This window comes from Malaya genurostris, chromosome 3, assembly GCF_030247185.1.
Source record: "Malaya genurostris strain Urasoe2022 chromosome 3, Malgen_1.1, whole genome shotgun sequence".
Taxonomy (NCBI): Eukaryota; Metazoa; Arthropoda; class Insecta; order Diptera; family Culicidae; genus Malaya; species Malaya genurostris.
Genome location: NC_080572.1, coordinates 106,565,834 through 106,582,292, shown reverse-complemented (window position 1 = coordinate 106,582,292; position 16,459 = coordinate 106,565,834). Strand labels below are relative to the sequence as shown.

At 38.6% G+C, this 16,459-nt stretch overlaps 1 protein-coding gene across 4 annotated transcripts in view; it reads left to right on the top strand.

The window, feature by feature from the left end:
• LOC131435352 (heterogeneous nuclear ribonucleoprotein L) overlaps nucleotides 1–16,459 on the top strand; it is a 655,533-nt gene that overhangs the window by 622,425 nt on the left and 16,649 nt on the right. For all 4 annotated transcript variants that reach the window (XM_058603157.1, XM_058603156.1, XM_058603158.1 and 1 more), the window contains 3 exons: nucleotides 10,501–10,628; nucleotides 10,693–10,843; nucleotides 10,917–11,121. In XM_058603157.1, the coding sequence (XP_058459140.1) occupies nucleotides 10,501–10,628; nucleotides 10,693–10,843; nucleotides 10,917–11,121 (484 nt within the window). The remainder of the gene's footprint in view (nucleotides 1–10,500; nucleotides 10,629–10,692; nucleotides 10,844–10,916; nucleotides 11,122–16,459) is intronic.

Below are 16,459 nucleotides of genomic sequence, written 5' to 3'. Positions count from 1 at the left end.
ATTGAATTTCGAATTTGTTTCAAACCTAGTTCTTATATTGGGTTTGCTAACATCACCGTTGCTAAATGCGAACCATAAGCTTTTTCTTGAAAATTCGATTTTTGACCTCTGCGAATGAGATACGAATGTGCGAATGACCTTGCATCAATAGCGACCTTTCATAAATAGTGCACGGTCAGAATTTCAATATTCTAAATGACCAAAATTAGTCATGATTTCGGGAAAAATGTGTATTTTCTTGTTATGATAATACACCATGATAAGGAGTCCCCGTATTTACTCACAACAATGTGTTGATGATTCAGAGCAGTATTTGGCCACGTTTACAAGTAATAAAACAGTTTTTTGCATCGATACGTGACAATGAACGAAACATGGATCCACTACTTTACTTCGGAATCAACACTATCATCATCTGAGTGGACTGCAACCGATGAGCCACGTCCAAAGCGTCCGAAGGCACAACAGTCAGCTGGAAAGTTTATGGCTGCAGTATTTTAGGATGCATCTTCATCGACTATCTGGAGAAAGAAAAAACCGACCTCATATGTCGATGACAAAACTTCTGTTTCAACTAGACAATGCACCGATTCACAGAACGATGGTTAAATTGATCGAATTGCTACCTCATCCACCGTATATTTGGCTCCCAGTGACTACTGGATATTCGCTGATCTCAAAAAACTCTTCGTTGGAAAGAAATTAAACTCAAATGAAGAAGCAATTGCTGAATGTGAAACCGATTTTCAGGTAAATACGAATTCTTCTACAAGCACGGCATCGAGAAGTTAGGGAAGCGTTGAAATGATTGTATTGCTCTTGAAGGAGATTACATAATTAATTTTTTGTAGAAAAAAAGTGTTTTTATTAGTTAGTCACACAGTGAGTGATGTGATAACTATTCCAAAATTAATTATCGTTTATGTAATTTAAAGTCTGAGGACACAGGGTCGCGTGTTGAGTTTTAAATTGACCACGTGGCTCGCTCAATTCCCTTTGCGCATCGTATTTCTCTAGTACTCTCTCGTATTTGAGCAAACTGTACCGGGTTGCCAGCATACATTGTATTATTTTGATTAGAAGTTTTATCACATAAATCTATCGTATGGGTTAGACATTACATGGATTCTAATGAACAATGAAAAAATATTCAACTTTCACAAAGATTGAATGCGAAATAAAAAATGTGTTTATATACAATGAAACGTCTGTGTGTTTGGCAGCCTTGTCGAGCCAATTTTATTTCTCTCTCCTTTTTTCAGAATGCTATCAGGAAACCAAAGCGAAAAAATGGCGGATGCATTGAAACTGACTTTGTTTCACAGAAAAATACAAGACTTTATTTTTATCGCGATAACATTTTTGTTTTTATGTACTAATCGCATCTAAACTAAATTATCTAGACTTTGTCACGGTAGATTCATGATACAAGCCTTCAAAGCCGAGATATTCGATGAACAATTAGAGGTATGCATTTCCGAGCGTTCCAATTTTCAGCAGTTCTTCATTCAGAAAAAATACAACACGACCGCTAAACTCAATGAATCATTCTGATCAATTTCACAGAATATTCTCAACTAAATTTCGAAGACATTGTCAGGTGGGTTTTTCTATATTCTGCACCGTTTCCAACAAAATTTAATTTGTAACGGGAAAATAGCAAAAAACCTACAACTTTACGGTACTGTCCTCAGCCCTTAACGTGTTTTTTCGATAATACTACCAACAAATTGACTTTCGCTTGTTCAAATAAAGTTTGCATATAACCTTCTTAAATATAGCTATTTTATCTATCAAACTTCTTTTTATTAAACATTCAAAATGGTCCTTTCCGGATGGCGCACGCTGCATGTCGTGTTTGATCAGCTTTTTTTTATGCATGTTTTTATACCCAGCCAAATTCATGGCTCACGCATCTTCACTATTCTTAATTTATATTTTACTACGATAGTTTCGTATTCTTTTCGTATTTTCAATATACGATTTGAGATTGCGGTTTTAATTGTTATGGACTCTCTTCTACTACTTCTTGATTAGTCCTTTTCGAATTAATTCACATTTTCTCGATAATATTGTAACGGTGTACGGCCATTATTGTAAAAATATCAAAATATAAAAATAACTCTCAAAAATCCCAAATATTGACTTAACTAATATTTTCTCAAAATTTTCATTTTCATTAACATAAGCAATCGAATAAAGACTTTCCCAGGAACTATGGACGCACTTTGATTTCGCTCTAAATAATTCACAAATTATATTCGATATACTGATAATATTAGACTACAACAACAGAATATTATTCTCAACATTTGCTACTTAGTCATTGTAGACTAGCTGGCGCACCTGTTTGCGAACGTTCCTCATTAAATTCCGTTCTTGGCGACAAGTTTTGACACTTTTTCGAACTGTTGAATGGTTTCGGCTGCCGAGACATGTTTCCTAAGATGTGCCTTCGTTAATGCCCAAAATTCTTCAATTGGTCGAAGTTGTGGGCAATTTGGTGGATTCATGTTTTTAGGGACGAAAGTGACATTTTTGGTAGTATACCATTCTACCGTTGATTTCGAGTAGTGGCAAGAAGCAAGATCTGGCCAGAAGACAACAGGATCCTTGTGGCTTCGAATCATGGGTAGAAGTCGTTTTTGTAAACATTCCTTGATGTATATTTCGCTGTTCATTGAAGCAGTGGTGATGAAGGGTTTCGAAATCTTACCGCAGCTACAAATTGCTTGTCAGACCATAGCTTTCTTACCAATTTTTTCGACTTCAATCGATGTCTCGGACTGGTTTAACACTTGCCCTTCTCGCACCGTATAATCTTGTGGTCCCGGCAAGGATTTGTAATTGAGTTTCACGTAGGTTTCGTCGTCCATGATTACGCAATTCAAATGTCCAGCAAGAATCGTATTGTACAGTTTTCGAACCCTCAGCCTGATCGATGCTACTTGTTTCGGACTACGTTTTGGCTGTTTCTGCTTTTTATAGGTTCGAAGATTCAAACGTTCTTTAGCACGAAAAACATTTGACTTCGAAGTGCCCACTTTTTTTTGCCACATCCCGAACTGAAACCTCCTTCTTTTGCTCGAACGCCTTCAGTATACGTTTATCCAACTGAGGGTTAGCAGGACCTTTTTTTCGACCCGATTTCGGTTTATCCTCAAAGGTGTTATCCTCACCAAACTTCCTGATTACATTTCGCACGGCTTTTTCACTTACTCCTTCAATTTTTGCTATCTGTTTCAGTGACAGTCCACGTTCTGTGCACCATTTGTACACAATTTTTCGACGTTGTTCTGCTGAAAGTACACGCATTTCGAAACAAACTGATGAAAACGAATAAACAACTGCACAAGTGGTTAGAGAAAAGTGTAAACAACAGGGCGCAGTCATAAAAATTGGCAGATTCTGAACCATTGCGGAATGGCAGCGGTTTTGGGTTGCGTCCATACTTTCTGGGACAGTCTTTATATGATTTAAAATGTCTTTGGTGGTCTTTGCTCAAACGATTTTGAATAAATTCAATCGCAAATACCAACAGAGCTTGCAAATCGAAGCAACGAATATGCACACATGAGTTTCGCCCTCTATGTAATTCGCCGTGAACCAAAGTTCTTCATTTTCGTACAGTACTAACGAGAGTGAACTCTTAATTTCATCACATTGTCATGGATTGCTTAGTTCATTTGTTGACTGAGAACAAGAGCACAGACAATTTAGAAAGCAAGGGAGCTGGTCTACTCAGCAGCATATACTCTCACGCACCCAGTTTCTCTCTAATATAGAGCTCTCATTCAGCAATGTCAAGCATAGTTTTTGCAGTAGGTGCTTTTTGTTGCTTCGTTCGTTTGAAGATTCACATTACAAGCCATATTGCATTTCTAAAAAACGACGCTTATGATACTCTGTTCTCTAAACGGGTTTTCTTTTATTGAACCGGGTATACCTTTTTATTTTTTTTTTGCAAAGATATTTGAAAATCCACTCAAACAAACTACGTGAAAAAAACCCGCATGAATCCGAGCTCGTAAAACATATTTTGAAAATATTTTTGTTATGGTTTTAGTTATACATGGATAGTATCCACCTTTTAGAAATAAACAAAGCTTATATTTAAATATTGTTCATGTTAAATACAATCAGATGTATTTATACAAAATCTTACTTTGGCGTTCGCATCATAAAATCATGAACTAGTATCACGATTTCATGAGAAGATGAAATGATTGTTTTCGTGATTTTTAAATCATGCCAACGATAACGAACTTTTTTCCATGTGTGCCGGAGTCAAGCAAGCCTCTGTTCGCTTCATTTGGGCTTCAGTTTTACAGAATTCAACGAATTCCATGCATTTCGAATGTAACAGGAGAGAGAAATATCTCAGAACATTAGCGGGCAATCATTCAAAGCCTAGCTGCCAAGGTGCTAGTTTATCACACTTCCTCCCATCCAACGTGAAACGGATGGTAATCGCTTACCTGATTCAGCCCACTTTTCACTTGATCAAATTACGACATACGGCCATGCGTGACAGAGTAATTAAGCAGCCATCATCTGTCACTTGGCTTCTAGCAATCTATCACATGGTGCAGAGACCACTTTCTGCATTTCTGATTCTGATCCCGCAACCGTCAGTCAACGCAATTGACGTATGGACTAATGAGTGGTTTCACTGTTCGGGAAAATGGTCTCCGTTCTCCCACAAAGATAAAACGAGTGATTATTTTTAACAACGGAACCAAATCATCATCGATTTGTATGATTTTTGATGAAAACCCTCGCTTTCTTTGAATACATTGCGTTACTTTTTTTTAAAGTGTTGGTGAACCAAACCCGCTCCTGTCGTCCATTTTCAACAAACCTAATTACAAATCCATATTTCGAACGTCCAATTAAACTTCTTCTCCCGAATAAAATCTTGGTAGCACTTCGCCTTCCTGATTGGGTGCGATTATCTCGGCACGTGAACGGTTAAGTTAGCCGTTGATGGTTTTTCTATCTCTCAACTGGTAGCGGTGTTCATCCGTTTATCCCATACTGACGAAATATATTCGAACTGTCAACCAACCGGCGATGTTTTTTGTCGTGTGTCGTTCTCATTGAACTGATCATAAATCGTGAGAGGTAAAATACGTTTCTGCCGGTCACGAAGAGGACTATTAGCGGCAGCTTTTCTTCGTCAGGACAGAATCCGTCTAAGGATTCGTATCGTTGCTGACGGTAGCATGGTTCTTCTTTGCTGGTCGTTGTCTAACTCAGGCTTGATTATTAATTGTTATTACACAACGTCACTGATGTTTGTGCACCGAACTATTTTTCATCTGTGGCTAAAGCGTTGCAGTTAAATTGATGATCTGTCGCACGATTCAGAACGTTACACAGAAAAAAAAAACACTTGGAAAAAAAGATACCACGATTCCTTTCGACTAGGTATATTAATGGTGTGCGATCCTTTGGAATAACAATTGTAAAAATTTTGGATTCATGATCTGAAAACGTTCAATCTAGGATTTTCGTGCTTCATTTATTATAATCCTTTGTGTTTGGATAGGATAACCCCTAAATGACCATACCTGAATCGTCCAGTGTAAGCCAAAAAACAACGTTTTCGTTCGGCACGATAGGAAAGACGTTTTTTTTTTATTACGGAACTTTTAACCGACTGGTCATTCGGGTCCGAGGAAAAACGTGGTATTTCGGTACCAAATAAATAAGTGTCAATTTAAACTGCTTTGCTTTGACGAGTCTAAGACGAAACGTAAAGAAAAATAAAAACGGTTATGTACCCTAAGCTCAAACATAGGATGACCCCTAAATGTTCAATCTAAGATTTTCTTGTTTCATTTATTATAATCATTTGAGTTATATAGCAACAAGTCCGTATAGGGTTTTTATCAGTACCAATTGTGCTGAACACAATGGTGTAATTGGTTTTTCAAAATTTTCAATATTTCGGTTTTTGTGAACTTTTTTCGAAAAATAATACACGTGGGTCGAGACGGCCACTGTGAAACGAGCACAAGTAGCAGGCTGTAATTTGGCCATTAGACGAACAGGTGTTTAATGACATTGACCGCCCAAATTCTGAAGAACGAGCACGCACTTAAACTTCAATTTTTTCCTACCTTTGACTTTGGATTGTTGGATTATGTAGCCCAAGAACCCAGTTTTCTACTCTACACCGAATCCCACATCCGTTACCTTCGCTTAATTCTAGTATTATGGGATGAAGTGTTTCTCTCGTCAACTCGTCCACCAACCGATGTCAGTAGCCACATGTCCAATAAATTTTTGCATTTCAGTGTCTGAATTCCGATATACATAGGCTAAGGATTATTACGCCTGCCGCTTCGAGCATTCTTGTTTACCGGTATATTTCCATGTTTACCGGTAGTGATGAAGCTTCAGATTGCTCGACCACAGCTGCACATTGCCTGCCAAAGCAAATATTTTTTGGGATATTTTGCCTTTTTCTTAGTTTTGCAATGCTCCTTTACGCCGTTTCGTTTCATGGCAGTATAAAAAGCCATTCCGGGAAGCTGCTTAAAGTATTTCAGGGCATAAGTTTCATCGTCCATTGTCACTCAGGAAAACTTCGTAAAATATTTCCAAAACAACTTGCGATTTCGAGTTTTAACCGTCACATTCTGTTTATCATTATGGTTTGGTACAGTTTTCACCCTGAACGACTTCATACCCTGCCGGTCCTTGGAAGTGCTCACCAAAGTTGGAGACATTTTTATTTTTCTAGTATGTACCAAAAGATCTGGTCGCTTCTGCATATTTGCTCCACCTTTGTGTCCTTCTGGTGGCTCCTGAGATTCGTTTTTGTCCCGTTCCCAGTCTTCCTGGTTGTAGTCAAACGTGTATCGAAAGATCTAAGAACGTTTAATTGTAGGATAATCTTTTCTAAAGTATTCTTACTGACGGATCCGGATTTTTAATGCGACCACGAACAATTGCTTTTCGCACTTACTCTTCTTTCGACTCCAGTATCTCCAAGCTTGTAGTATCTCCAAGTATTGATTTTACACAATGAACCGACATACATTCATCAGTCTGCGAAATATTTCACGCGTTGATGAAATATTTCCAAAGATATACAGTTAAGTGTTAACTTTCATTTTTGCGTTTTTAAAAATAATTTACACTTACCTTCTTAACGCTAGCGATCCTGAAATCGAACTGAACTAACTTTATTCCCTATCTGTACCTGAGCCCTAACTACCGAGCCTTAAACTGCTGTCTTAGCAGTTATCCTGTTGATTCGTGTTGAAGTCGTCGTTACAGTGTGCTACAACCTGGCTGGGGCGATGACTCTCGGTGACCGGATGCGCGCCGCTACGTCAGCATACCTGTTGTTAGTCGGTGTTCGTTGAAGGCATGTAATATATGGTTTGATGTGTGGAACATGTGAAAGTCTAATGGTTAATAGTTACTGATCTATCTGATCCGTGTGTTAGGTTTGTTCATAACTATACATATTTAGGTGTGTCCAGATTTCTCCGCGGACAAGCCTTACGTCGTTTAAACACATGTTCTCGTTTGATGCATACCGTGTTCGATTTCGCAATCAGTTGTTTAGTTTGCAATAATGATGAATACTAGATGAAGAGAAATGGATGCTAGATGAAGGTTTGGATCGATATCACACTGATAATGTTAATTTTACAAGCTTTTCTTACGTAATAGCAATACGCAGTGCAAAATTAGTAAAAAAAAAAACATTCCACACCATATAGTAATTGTAGTGACCAAATACTGTTTTATTTCCAGCTGGACGATTTTCACTTATGCACTATTTAAATTAAACCCACAAAAAAGCTATGTAGCATAAATTCGATTTGTAGAAGCAACAGAAGCGCAGGATTGTGCTTGTCTTAAACACACAACAGGCGCAGCGTTCGGAAAGCGCATTTGAATTGTCGTTGCAAAATCCTGCGCTTCTGTGTGCAATATTTAAGCTAAATAGGGTACTAATTTTTATTTAGCTAAATAACATGCTTTGTGTTTAAATTTTTATCAATGGTTTGTATTATCATTATAAATATTATTGATCACAATATGTATGTTCCGAATTCATGACTTTTTAAATTAACTCATAGAAATTCTTTCATTCTTTTAAGTTTGTAAAAATCGGTTCAGCCATCTCCGAGAAAAGCGAGTGCATATTTTTGTTACATACATACACTCATACACACAGACATTTGCTCGGTTCATCGGGCTGAATCGAATGGTATATGACAGTTAAAGTTAAAAAGTCGGTTTTCACAGTGATTGCATAGCCTTTCTATATGAGAAAGGTAAAACTCATTTCCCAGTCGTTACAACCATCATACATAACATATAAGCTTTTCACACTAATGCCTAAGGCTGCCTTCATTTCACGATACGTCACATGGCGATCTTCTATTACCAGATTTTTAACAGTTACGATGTTTTCTGGCAAAACAACTGATTTTGCAAGACCTTCTTTGCATTCATCGACAAGCGAACCCAGGATTGAATTCGTTATACCAGTTTTTTACAGTCACATAGAATGGTGCTATACTGCCAAAAGTCGAACTAAGTTGATTGAAACACTCTTGCTACACGACGAAAATCGTAATAAATCATTACACGTAAATGTTCACGATTAAACTCCATTTTTTTTGTTCAGGTAAAATTTCCAACTCACTGTAAACAAAACAAATAGCGCTCAAATGACAGAATGTTCTGAAGGTGGAAATGGTTCAAAATGTCAAACTTTATGATGGAAACGTCAAATCCACCATGCAACACTAAGTGTTACCAAGTCTAAAAACATAAATAACAACCTACGTACCTCTGGGCTTTTGATGATAAACTCAACGGAAAGTTCCCCCATTTTGCCGATGGGGGTGGCATGAAATTTACACTTATTACAACATAAAGAAATTGAACTCAGTCAAACTCCACCGATACCGATCGAAGGTGATAATTTCAATGGAATTTTATTCTTTAAAAGCGTTTCCTCTTAGTTTGTAATTGATCTTAGAATTGGAATTAGAATCAGGGTGCCCCAATCGATCAAGAACAGATATCATTTTACTTGATGATCAGACGGAAACCGTGACGAATTCCGAATCGATAGATTGGATTTGACAGGTGTCGCATGACATGATACATGAAACGTTAGGTGATTTCAAGCTGAACATAGATTTCTCTTACTGGTGAAAGATGTGAAATCTGTGTCCTTGAAGAATTGCAAATCACGTGAACAATTTCATCGAATTACACCTAGTAATTTGAATGCATGATAAATATAAAATTTTTGTTATTTAGATTACATCGTAGATTACTTTTTCGTTCCCATAGTTAGTAAGCTAGAAGACATTTCAAATATCATCACCGTTATCACTTGCACTTAACTGGCACTTGTTTAAGTTTTTTAGCATATAGCTTTTAGCTATTTAAAAAAAATCACACTCGCGTGAAGTTCTCAGTGAATTAGCAAGCAGGAAAATACCAGAGCAATTTTTTTCTCAATGACACTAGTACCATCTTCCAGTGAAAGATAAGAAAAAAGATTTCATTGAAAATTCCAGCGAAGTAAATTGTCTAAAAAATTTACTCGACATTTGTTCGATATCAACTTGTACGGTAGCAGTTACGACGCTTGCATCGGAAACCATAGGATAGTAACGGAAGTTTTGAGTGAAAAACACACCCACAGTCCCGGAATGCATTACAATCTACTAACACGACTGTGAGTATCCCGACATGCCAAAAGAATGAATGTCTCCTCGCTTCTGCTAGCTGATATAATCTATACGACTTCTTGAACAAATTGTGCTGGTCTTGAGCAAACAAATCATCCTCGGTACTTCTGGCTTTCCGCTGATTTTTTTCTCTATCTTTGATGGTTCAGAGCTACTGTCCCATATCATGCCGACGAGTTCGGTTGTGTTTCACCACCAAACTTTTCAATATGCTACCCAGCAAACGATATATTAAATTTATCGACGCGCGTGACTTTAACATTTATTAGTTATGGATGTCTACACTCTTCCAGCACTCGGCCACCGATTGGTTAGCTTCTTGAGTATCAGTCCTTCGAGAAGTTGAAAAATATGATATGAACTGGAAAAAATTCCTTGGATAGCTTGAAGGAAATTTTGGTTTCGGCTGCGACAGCGTGGGTGGTCGAAGCTAACTGCAAAATGTATTCTACAACCGTATTTTTATGCTTGAAGTGAAAAGTTGGCTCGAGTCATTCTCTTTCTACTTCAGCTGGCGTGACTTTTACTTTTACTGGGCGAATAAGGATGTAGGGAGGGAAATAAGAAATGACTTGTTGCAAACGGTGTATGTTATGGTTCAGTAAAATGAAACGAAAGTTGGCATTTTTGACCGGAAAGTAATATCAACGAAACAGCCTGAAAGTTTATTCTCTCTAGATGTTTACTACTTTTTTCTGGTATCGCCAGTCGCACGCTCGGTGGAATTAAAATAGTAATATGTTTCTCTATCTGTCTTCAGATAAAGTTCTTGAAAACCAAAGAAGGAACCGCCATGGTACAGATGGGAGATGCAATTGCAGTGGAACGCAGCATCCAGCACTTGAACAACATTCCAATCGGAAATGATGGCAGCAAAATTCAAATCGCGTAAGCTACAAACACCACTACCGAATACATATACTGGTATTTTTCATCCTTTCTTGCATTGCAGATTTTCCAAGCAGAATTATTTGTCGGAATCCACCAACCCTTACACCCTTCCGGATAATTCGATCAGCTTCAAAGACTACAGCGCCTCCAAGAACAACCGCTTTCTTTCGTTGACACAGGCCAGCAAAAATCGCATTCAGCCACCGAGCAAGGTACGTTAAACGGAATTCGGATTAATCAGATCGAGCGTACGGAATTTCTACAATGCTTGTTTATATTTGGCAGATCATCCATTTCTTTAACACACCGCCCGGAATGCCCGAAGAGCAGCTGTTGGCAGCATTCACCAGCAAGGATTGCCATCCGTCGCAGGTCCGAATGTTTCCACTGAAATCGGAACGCTCCTCTTCCGGACTGGTCGAGTTCCCCAGCGTAGCCCTGGCAGTTAATGCCATCATGAGATGCAATCACAGCGCTATGGATCACAAAGGTGAGTAGGGGCGGGGTCACGGCCATCGAAACTGGAGCCGCTTTATTCAATGAAAATGGGGTTTGTTTTGCGATCCAGCAAGGCACAACAATTTTCGAACAACGACGAATCTTTGATTTTCACTCAAATAAAACTTTTAAGTGTTTCAAATTTTATGTCAAACAAAAAAATGCTATTAAGAACTTTCATTACTAGCATCAACGAAGTTTATCAAACAATTTATTAAGCCTGATCGGAAATTCATACTTAGTCTTACTGAAAAACCTGCGCTAAAATTCAAATGTCTTGCTTTCATTTATAAAATTATTTGCAATACTAGAATGCTAAAACGCGGTGAAAACCTTATTAAAAGTCCGAAGCGATCTGTTTATGTTTCGTATACTATGCAGTGTCAATATTCAACCGAAGCTTTAAGAATCGATAATGACAGAGAACGATTCACAATGATTTTAAACTGCTGGTGCTCGTTTTCAATATATCGATGTAAGAATGAGAATTGAAATTATACTGTTTCTCCCTGCAGACGTCAGCTTGGTTTTGTCTTGTCATAGTGGCACGAGTGACGTTGGCCAGGGATGTCAGGGTCACAGATTAATCTGTGTTTCACAGATTTTCAATTTTCTGCACAGATTTTGAAAATGACACAGATTTTCACAGATTTCTGAAAATGATCACAGATTCTTGAATAAATCACAGATTTTCACAGATTTTGGAAATCGAGCACAGTTTAGCACCAAAAAGTACAGAGCGGTCGAGGAAAACGGTACAGAGCGTGTGTATAGTGAGACCTTTTTTTTGCTCCCTAAATAGAATTTGATCTGTTATTATGGTACGGAAAATGGGTAGTGAGACCTTTTTGTTTTGCTCACCAAATTGATTTTGAACTGCTATTGGGGTACGGAAAACGTTCACAGATTTTCACAGACAGGTTTTGGGTTTGATCACAGATTTTTGAAAAAATGACCTGGCATCCCTGACGTTGGCCATTATACTCGCTTTTGTTTCACTGAGAGACGAAAATGCTTCGTCTCTCTTCGTTTGTTTTGGATACGGTCATTTACGAATAAGACATTGAAAAAATGAATATGAGGCTGTTAAATTGTTCCCTGGATGCGTGCTCAACACTAGAGAGCCCAAAACCTAAAGTGCTCAAAAGCAGTCAAAATGATTACATTCTCTCTTCAAAATAAAAAACTGACAGAATAACTGAAAGCTAGTGCAGTGTGCCTTAGTGCATATATCGTTAAATAAAGAATAAAAAAGATCACAGAATTTTAAGCAATTTTAAGTAACCCTTCCATTGTGTACATATTGTAACTTTCCTGGGCAATCTAGTGTTAAATGCGCATCCTTACATTATATAATTTAACAAGTTTACTAACACCTGATTTTATTTTATTTTATTTTCTTGACGAGAAATGAGACTGTTGAAATAAAAAATTATCATCGAAGATTTAAGACCAAAGAAGTGTGAGCAAGAAAACCCCTAGAATGTCCCAGGAAAATAAAGAAAAATAGGTACTTTATGTAATAACCTAACTTTTGGTAAGTAAAATGCACTACGATTTTTACCATCACTTTTATTATTATTATTATTATTATTATTATTATTATTATTATTATTATTATTATTATTATTATTATTATTATTATTATTATTATTATTATTATTATTATTATTATTATTATTATTATTATTATTATTATTATTATTATTATTATTATTATTATAATTATTGTTATTATTATTATTATTATTATTATAATTTTTTTTTTATTCAATAATATAATATAATATTAAGGCACACTGCTTAAGCTCTAAGATGCCAAGGGTAATTATAATTATTATTATTATTATAATTATTATTATTATTATCAGAGAACTACTAATAAATTCCTTGTGTACCCATGGTAAGGAGTGTATCGAAAATAACTGCAGTACCGTTCCCTTTTCCAGATGCGATGATAAATGTACCCCGGTTTGTTGAAGAAGAGATGAAAGTAACTTCCCCACTCCCTATCCCGGGAGGGACTGATCGGGGGGAAAAAGGCTGTCCCTTTCTTCTGGATATACAGCCTTTGCAACTCTCCTCCCGACTCTCCGCCGGAAGAACCACATCGAGAATGTCAACATCAACTTCATCAGATGTAAACAGTGATGTCGATGGATGTTTTGCCTTACAATGGAATCTGCGTGGACTACGAGCTAACATTGCAGAGTTAAAACAACTAGTTTCACAATATAACCCCTGCGTGGTGGCACTCCAAGAAACGAAAACGAACCAAGCCTCCACAAGCTCTGAATTTATGGGAAAAGATTTCACGCTCATTCTAGAATCCAAAAACGAACATTACTGGCAGCATGGAGTTGGTCTCGCCATTCGACAAGGAATACCCTTTGAGCGTATACAGATTAGCACCAGCTTGCATCTTATCGCCATACGCATATACAAACCGATCCAAACAACAATAGTGTCTATATATATTCCCCCAAGTGCTCAACAATGTCAATCTGCCATAAGCGATCTCCTTGCACAGCTAGAAGGTCCAGTAATGTTCCTAGGCGACTTCAACGCACACCATATTGCATGGGGATCGCAATCATCGAATGCCCTCGGTCGATTTATAGCAGAGACCACCTTGACGAAAAATTTAGTTATCCTTAACAACGGCACTCATACGCGCATCGATCCGGCGACTGGAAATACATCCGCCATCGACATATCTTTCTGCTCAAAAAGTCTAGCCCACAAACTCCACTGGCGAACTCTACCCGACACGTGCAACAGTGACCATTTTCCTATCTTAATATGTATACCTGGATGGTCATATACTCCGACAAAACAACGGCGGTGGCTCTTTGAACAAGCAGACTGGCCCCTGTACGAACAAATAACATCCGCTTCAATCCGTCCCGAGAGTGAATTGGATATAGAAAAGTTTACGGAAAAAATCATTGCAGCAGCCATCAAATGTATACCGCGATCTAGTGGCCGATCTGGCCCAAGAGCCACTCCGTGGTGGTGCGCCGAAGTCAAAGAAGCAATAAAGAACCGTCGCAAGACACTTCGAATTTTACGGCGCACAGAAATATCAACTCTGGAAAGAAAAGCAGCCTTGGAAAACTTTCAACACGCAAGAGCGAATGCCAGGAAAGCGATTAAAAAAGCAAAGCAAAAGTCTTGGGAGGATTTCGTGGAAATAATCTCACCTAAAAATACAACTACTGAATTATGGCGGACAATTAATACATTACGCGGAGGTCGACGACAGAACATATTGATGCTTAAGCGCGAGAGCGGATTTACGGACAGTCCAGAAGAAATATCAGAAGAACTAGCAAAACACTACAGTGAGAGATCCGCTACGGCAAGATACTCCCCAGAATTTCAAAAAATTGAAAAACTTGCAGAGCAAAACAACATAGAGTCTCCCTTGAACACCGATGATGAGTACAACGCCGATATCAGTATTCACGAACTCTTGTCGGCTCTAGATAAAGGGAAAAGTTCATCGACAGGACCAGATATGGTAGGGTACCCAATGTTACGACGTCTCCCCTTCTCCGTGAAAACAATTCTTCTCGAGCTCCTGAACAAAATTTGGCGTGGAGGTGTCTTCCCTTCCTGTTGGCGGACTGCTACTGTCGTCCCAATCCCAAAACCGAATAGTTCTGAGTCCGGACCTGCTGCTTTTAGGCCGATATCATTAACCAGCTGCGTGGCAAAAGTTTTTGAGCGTATTATCAACCGTCGACTGATCACCGAATTGGAAGCCAATGGACGACTCGATAAGCGACAACACTCCTTTCGCTCAGGATACGGAGCTGACACGTATTTTGCAGAACTGGAAAGATCACTACCAACCCAGCACTGTCTCCTAGCATCGTTAGATCTCTCCAAGGCATACGACACGACGTGGCGATATGGGATCTTGCGAAACTTGAAATCATGGAAAATACGAGGCCGCATGATGAACACTATACAGAGCTTTCTATGTGATAGGACGTTTCAAGTTCGTGCAGGAGGGCATCTTTCGCGCACCCGAATTATAGAAAATGGTATGCCGCAAGGCTCTGTTTTATCGGTAACGCTTTTTCTCGTTGCGATGCAACCAATATTCGCAGTGGTTCCAAACGAAGCGGAAATACTATTATATGCAGATGATATACTCCTGATTGTGCGAGGTTGTAAAACTAAAGCATTACACCGGAAACTCCAAGCTGCTATTAAAGCTGTGAACAAATGGGCAGAAAGTGTGGGTTTTACAATTTTTGTTATAAAATCATCCATCCTCTACTGTAGTCCAAATGCTAGACGAAACCCCTCGCGCAAAATCACTATCAATCAAAAAGACATTCCATATACGAATCAATTGAGAATACTTGGCGTTACGATGGATCGCAGACTAAATTTCAAAGCTCACTGTAAACTGATAAAAGAAACGTGTTACTCGAGACTCCGAATTATTAGAGCGATTGGTGCCCAACTACCACGTGGCAAAAGAACAACACTTTTACAGATTGGATCCGCTATCATCACATCAAAACTTCTTCATGGAGCAGGCCTAGTGAATCGAGGAGGAGAAATAACCACTCAAACACTGGCCCCTGCTTACAATAAAATGATCCGACTCGCATCCGGGGCCTTCGTCACTAGCCCTATACCAGCGATAATGGCCGAGACAGGAGCTCTCCCCTTTAATCTACTCATGCTACAACATATCGCACGAATAGCTATACGTCTCCTATCGAAGGATCGGAACTACAAAAATCTCCCCTTGGTATTTCGTGTATCAAATCAAATCCAAGAACTATGCAACGACACATTACCCACCGTGGCCCAACTCGCAAGGCAAGGGAATCGTGCGTGGAACAAAAAAAAACCCTCAATTATATGGGACGTAAAAAGAACTACAAACGCTGGTGACCCTCCTGAGAAAGTAAGACCAGTAGTACATAGCCTCCTACAGAGTAGATTTCAGCGTTCACCTGTATTCTACACTGATGGATCTAAAAAAGACTATACAGTAGGTGCTGGCTTCTACGAAGCCGGAATGATGCAGACATCCAGTCTCCCACAGTATTGCAGCGTTTTCTCGGCAGAAGCTTACGCCATTCGAATGGCCCTCACAATTCCGAATATTAAAAATCTAGCAATCCTCACTGACTCTGCAAGCTGTCTTTTGGCATTAGAGCCGGCAATTCTAAACACCCTTGGATTCAGGAAATAGAAAACCTCACACATGGCCGATCTGTTGACTTTTGCTGGATTCCCGGACATGCAGGTGTGTACGGAAACAATGAAGCCGATAGACTCGCCAATGAAGGGAGGACCCA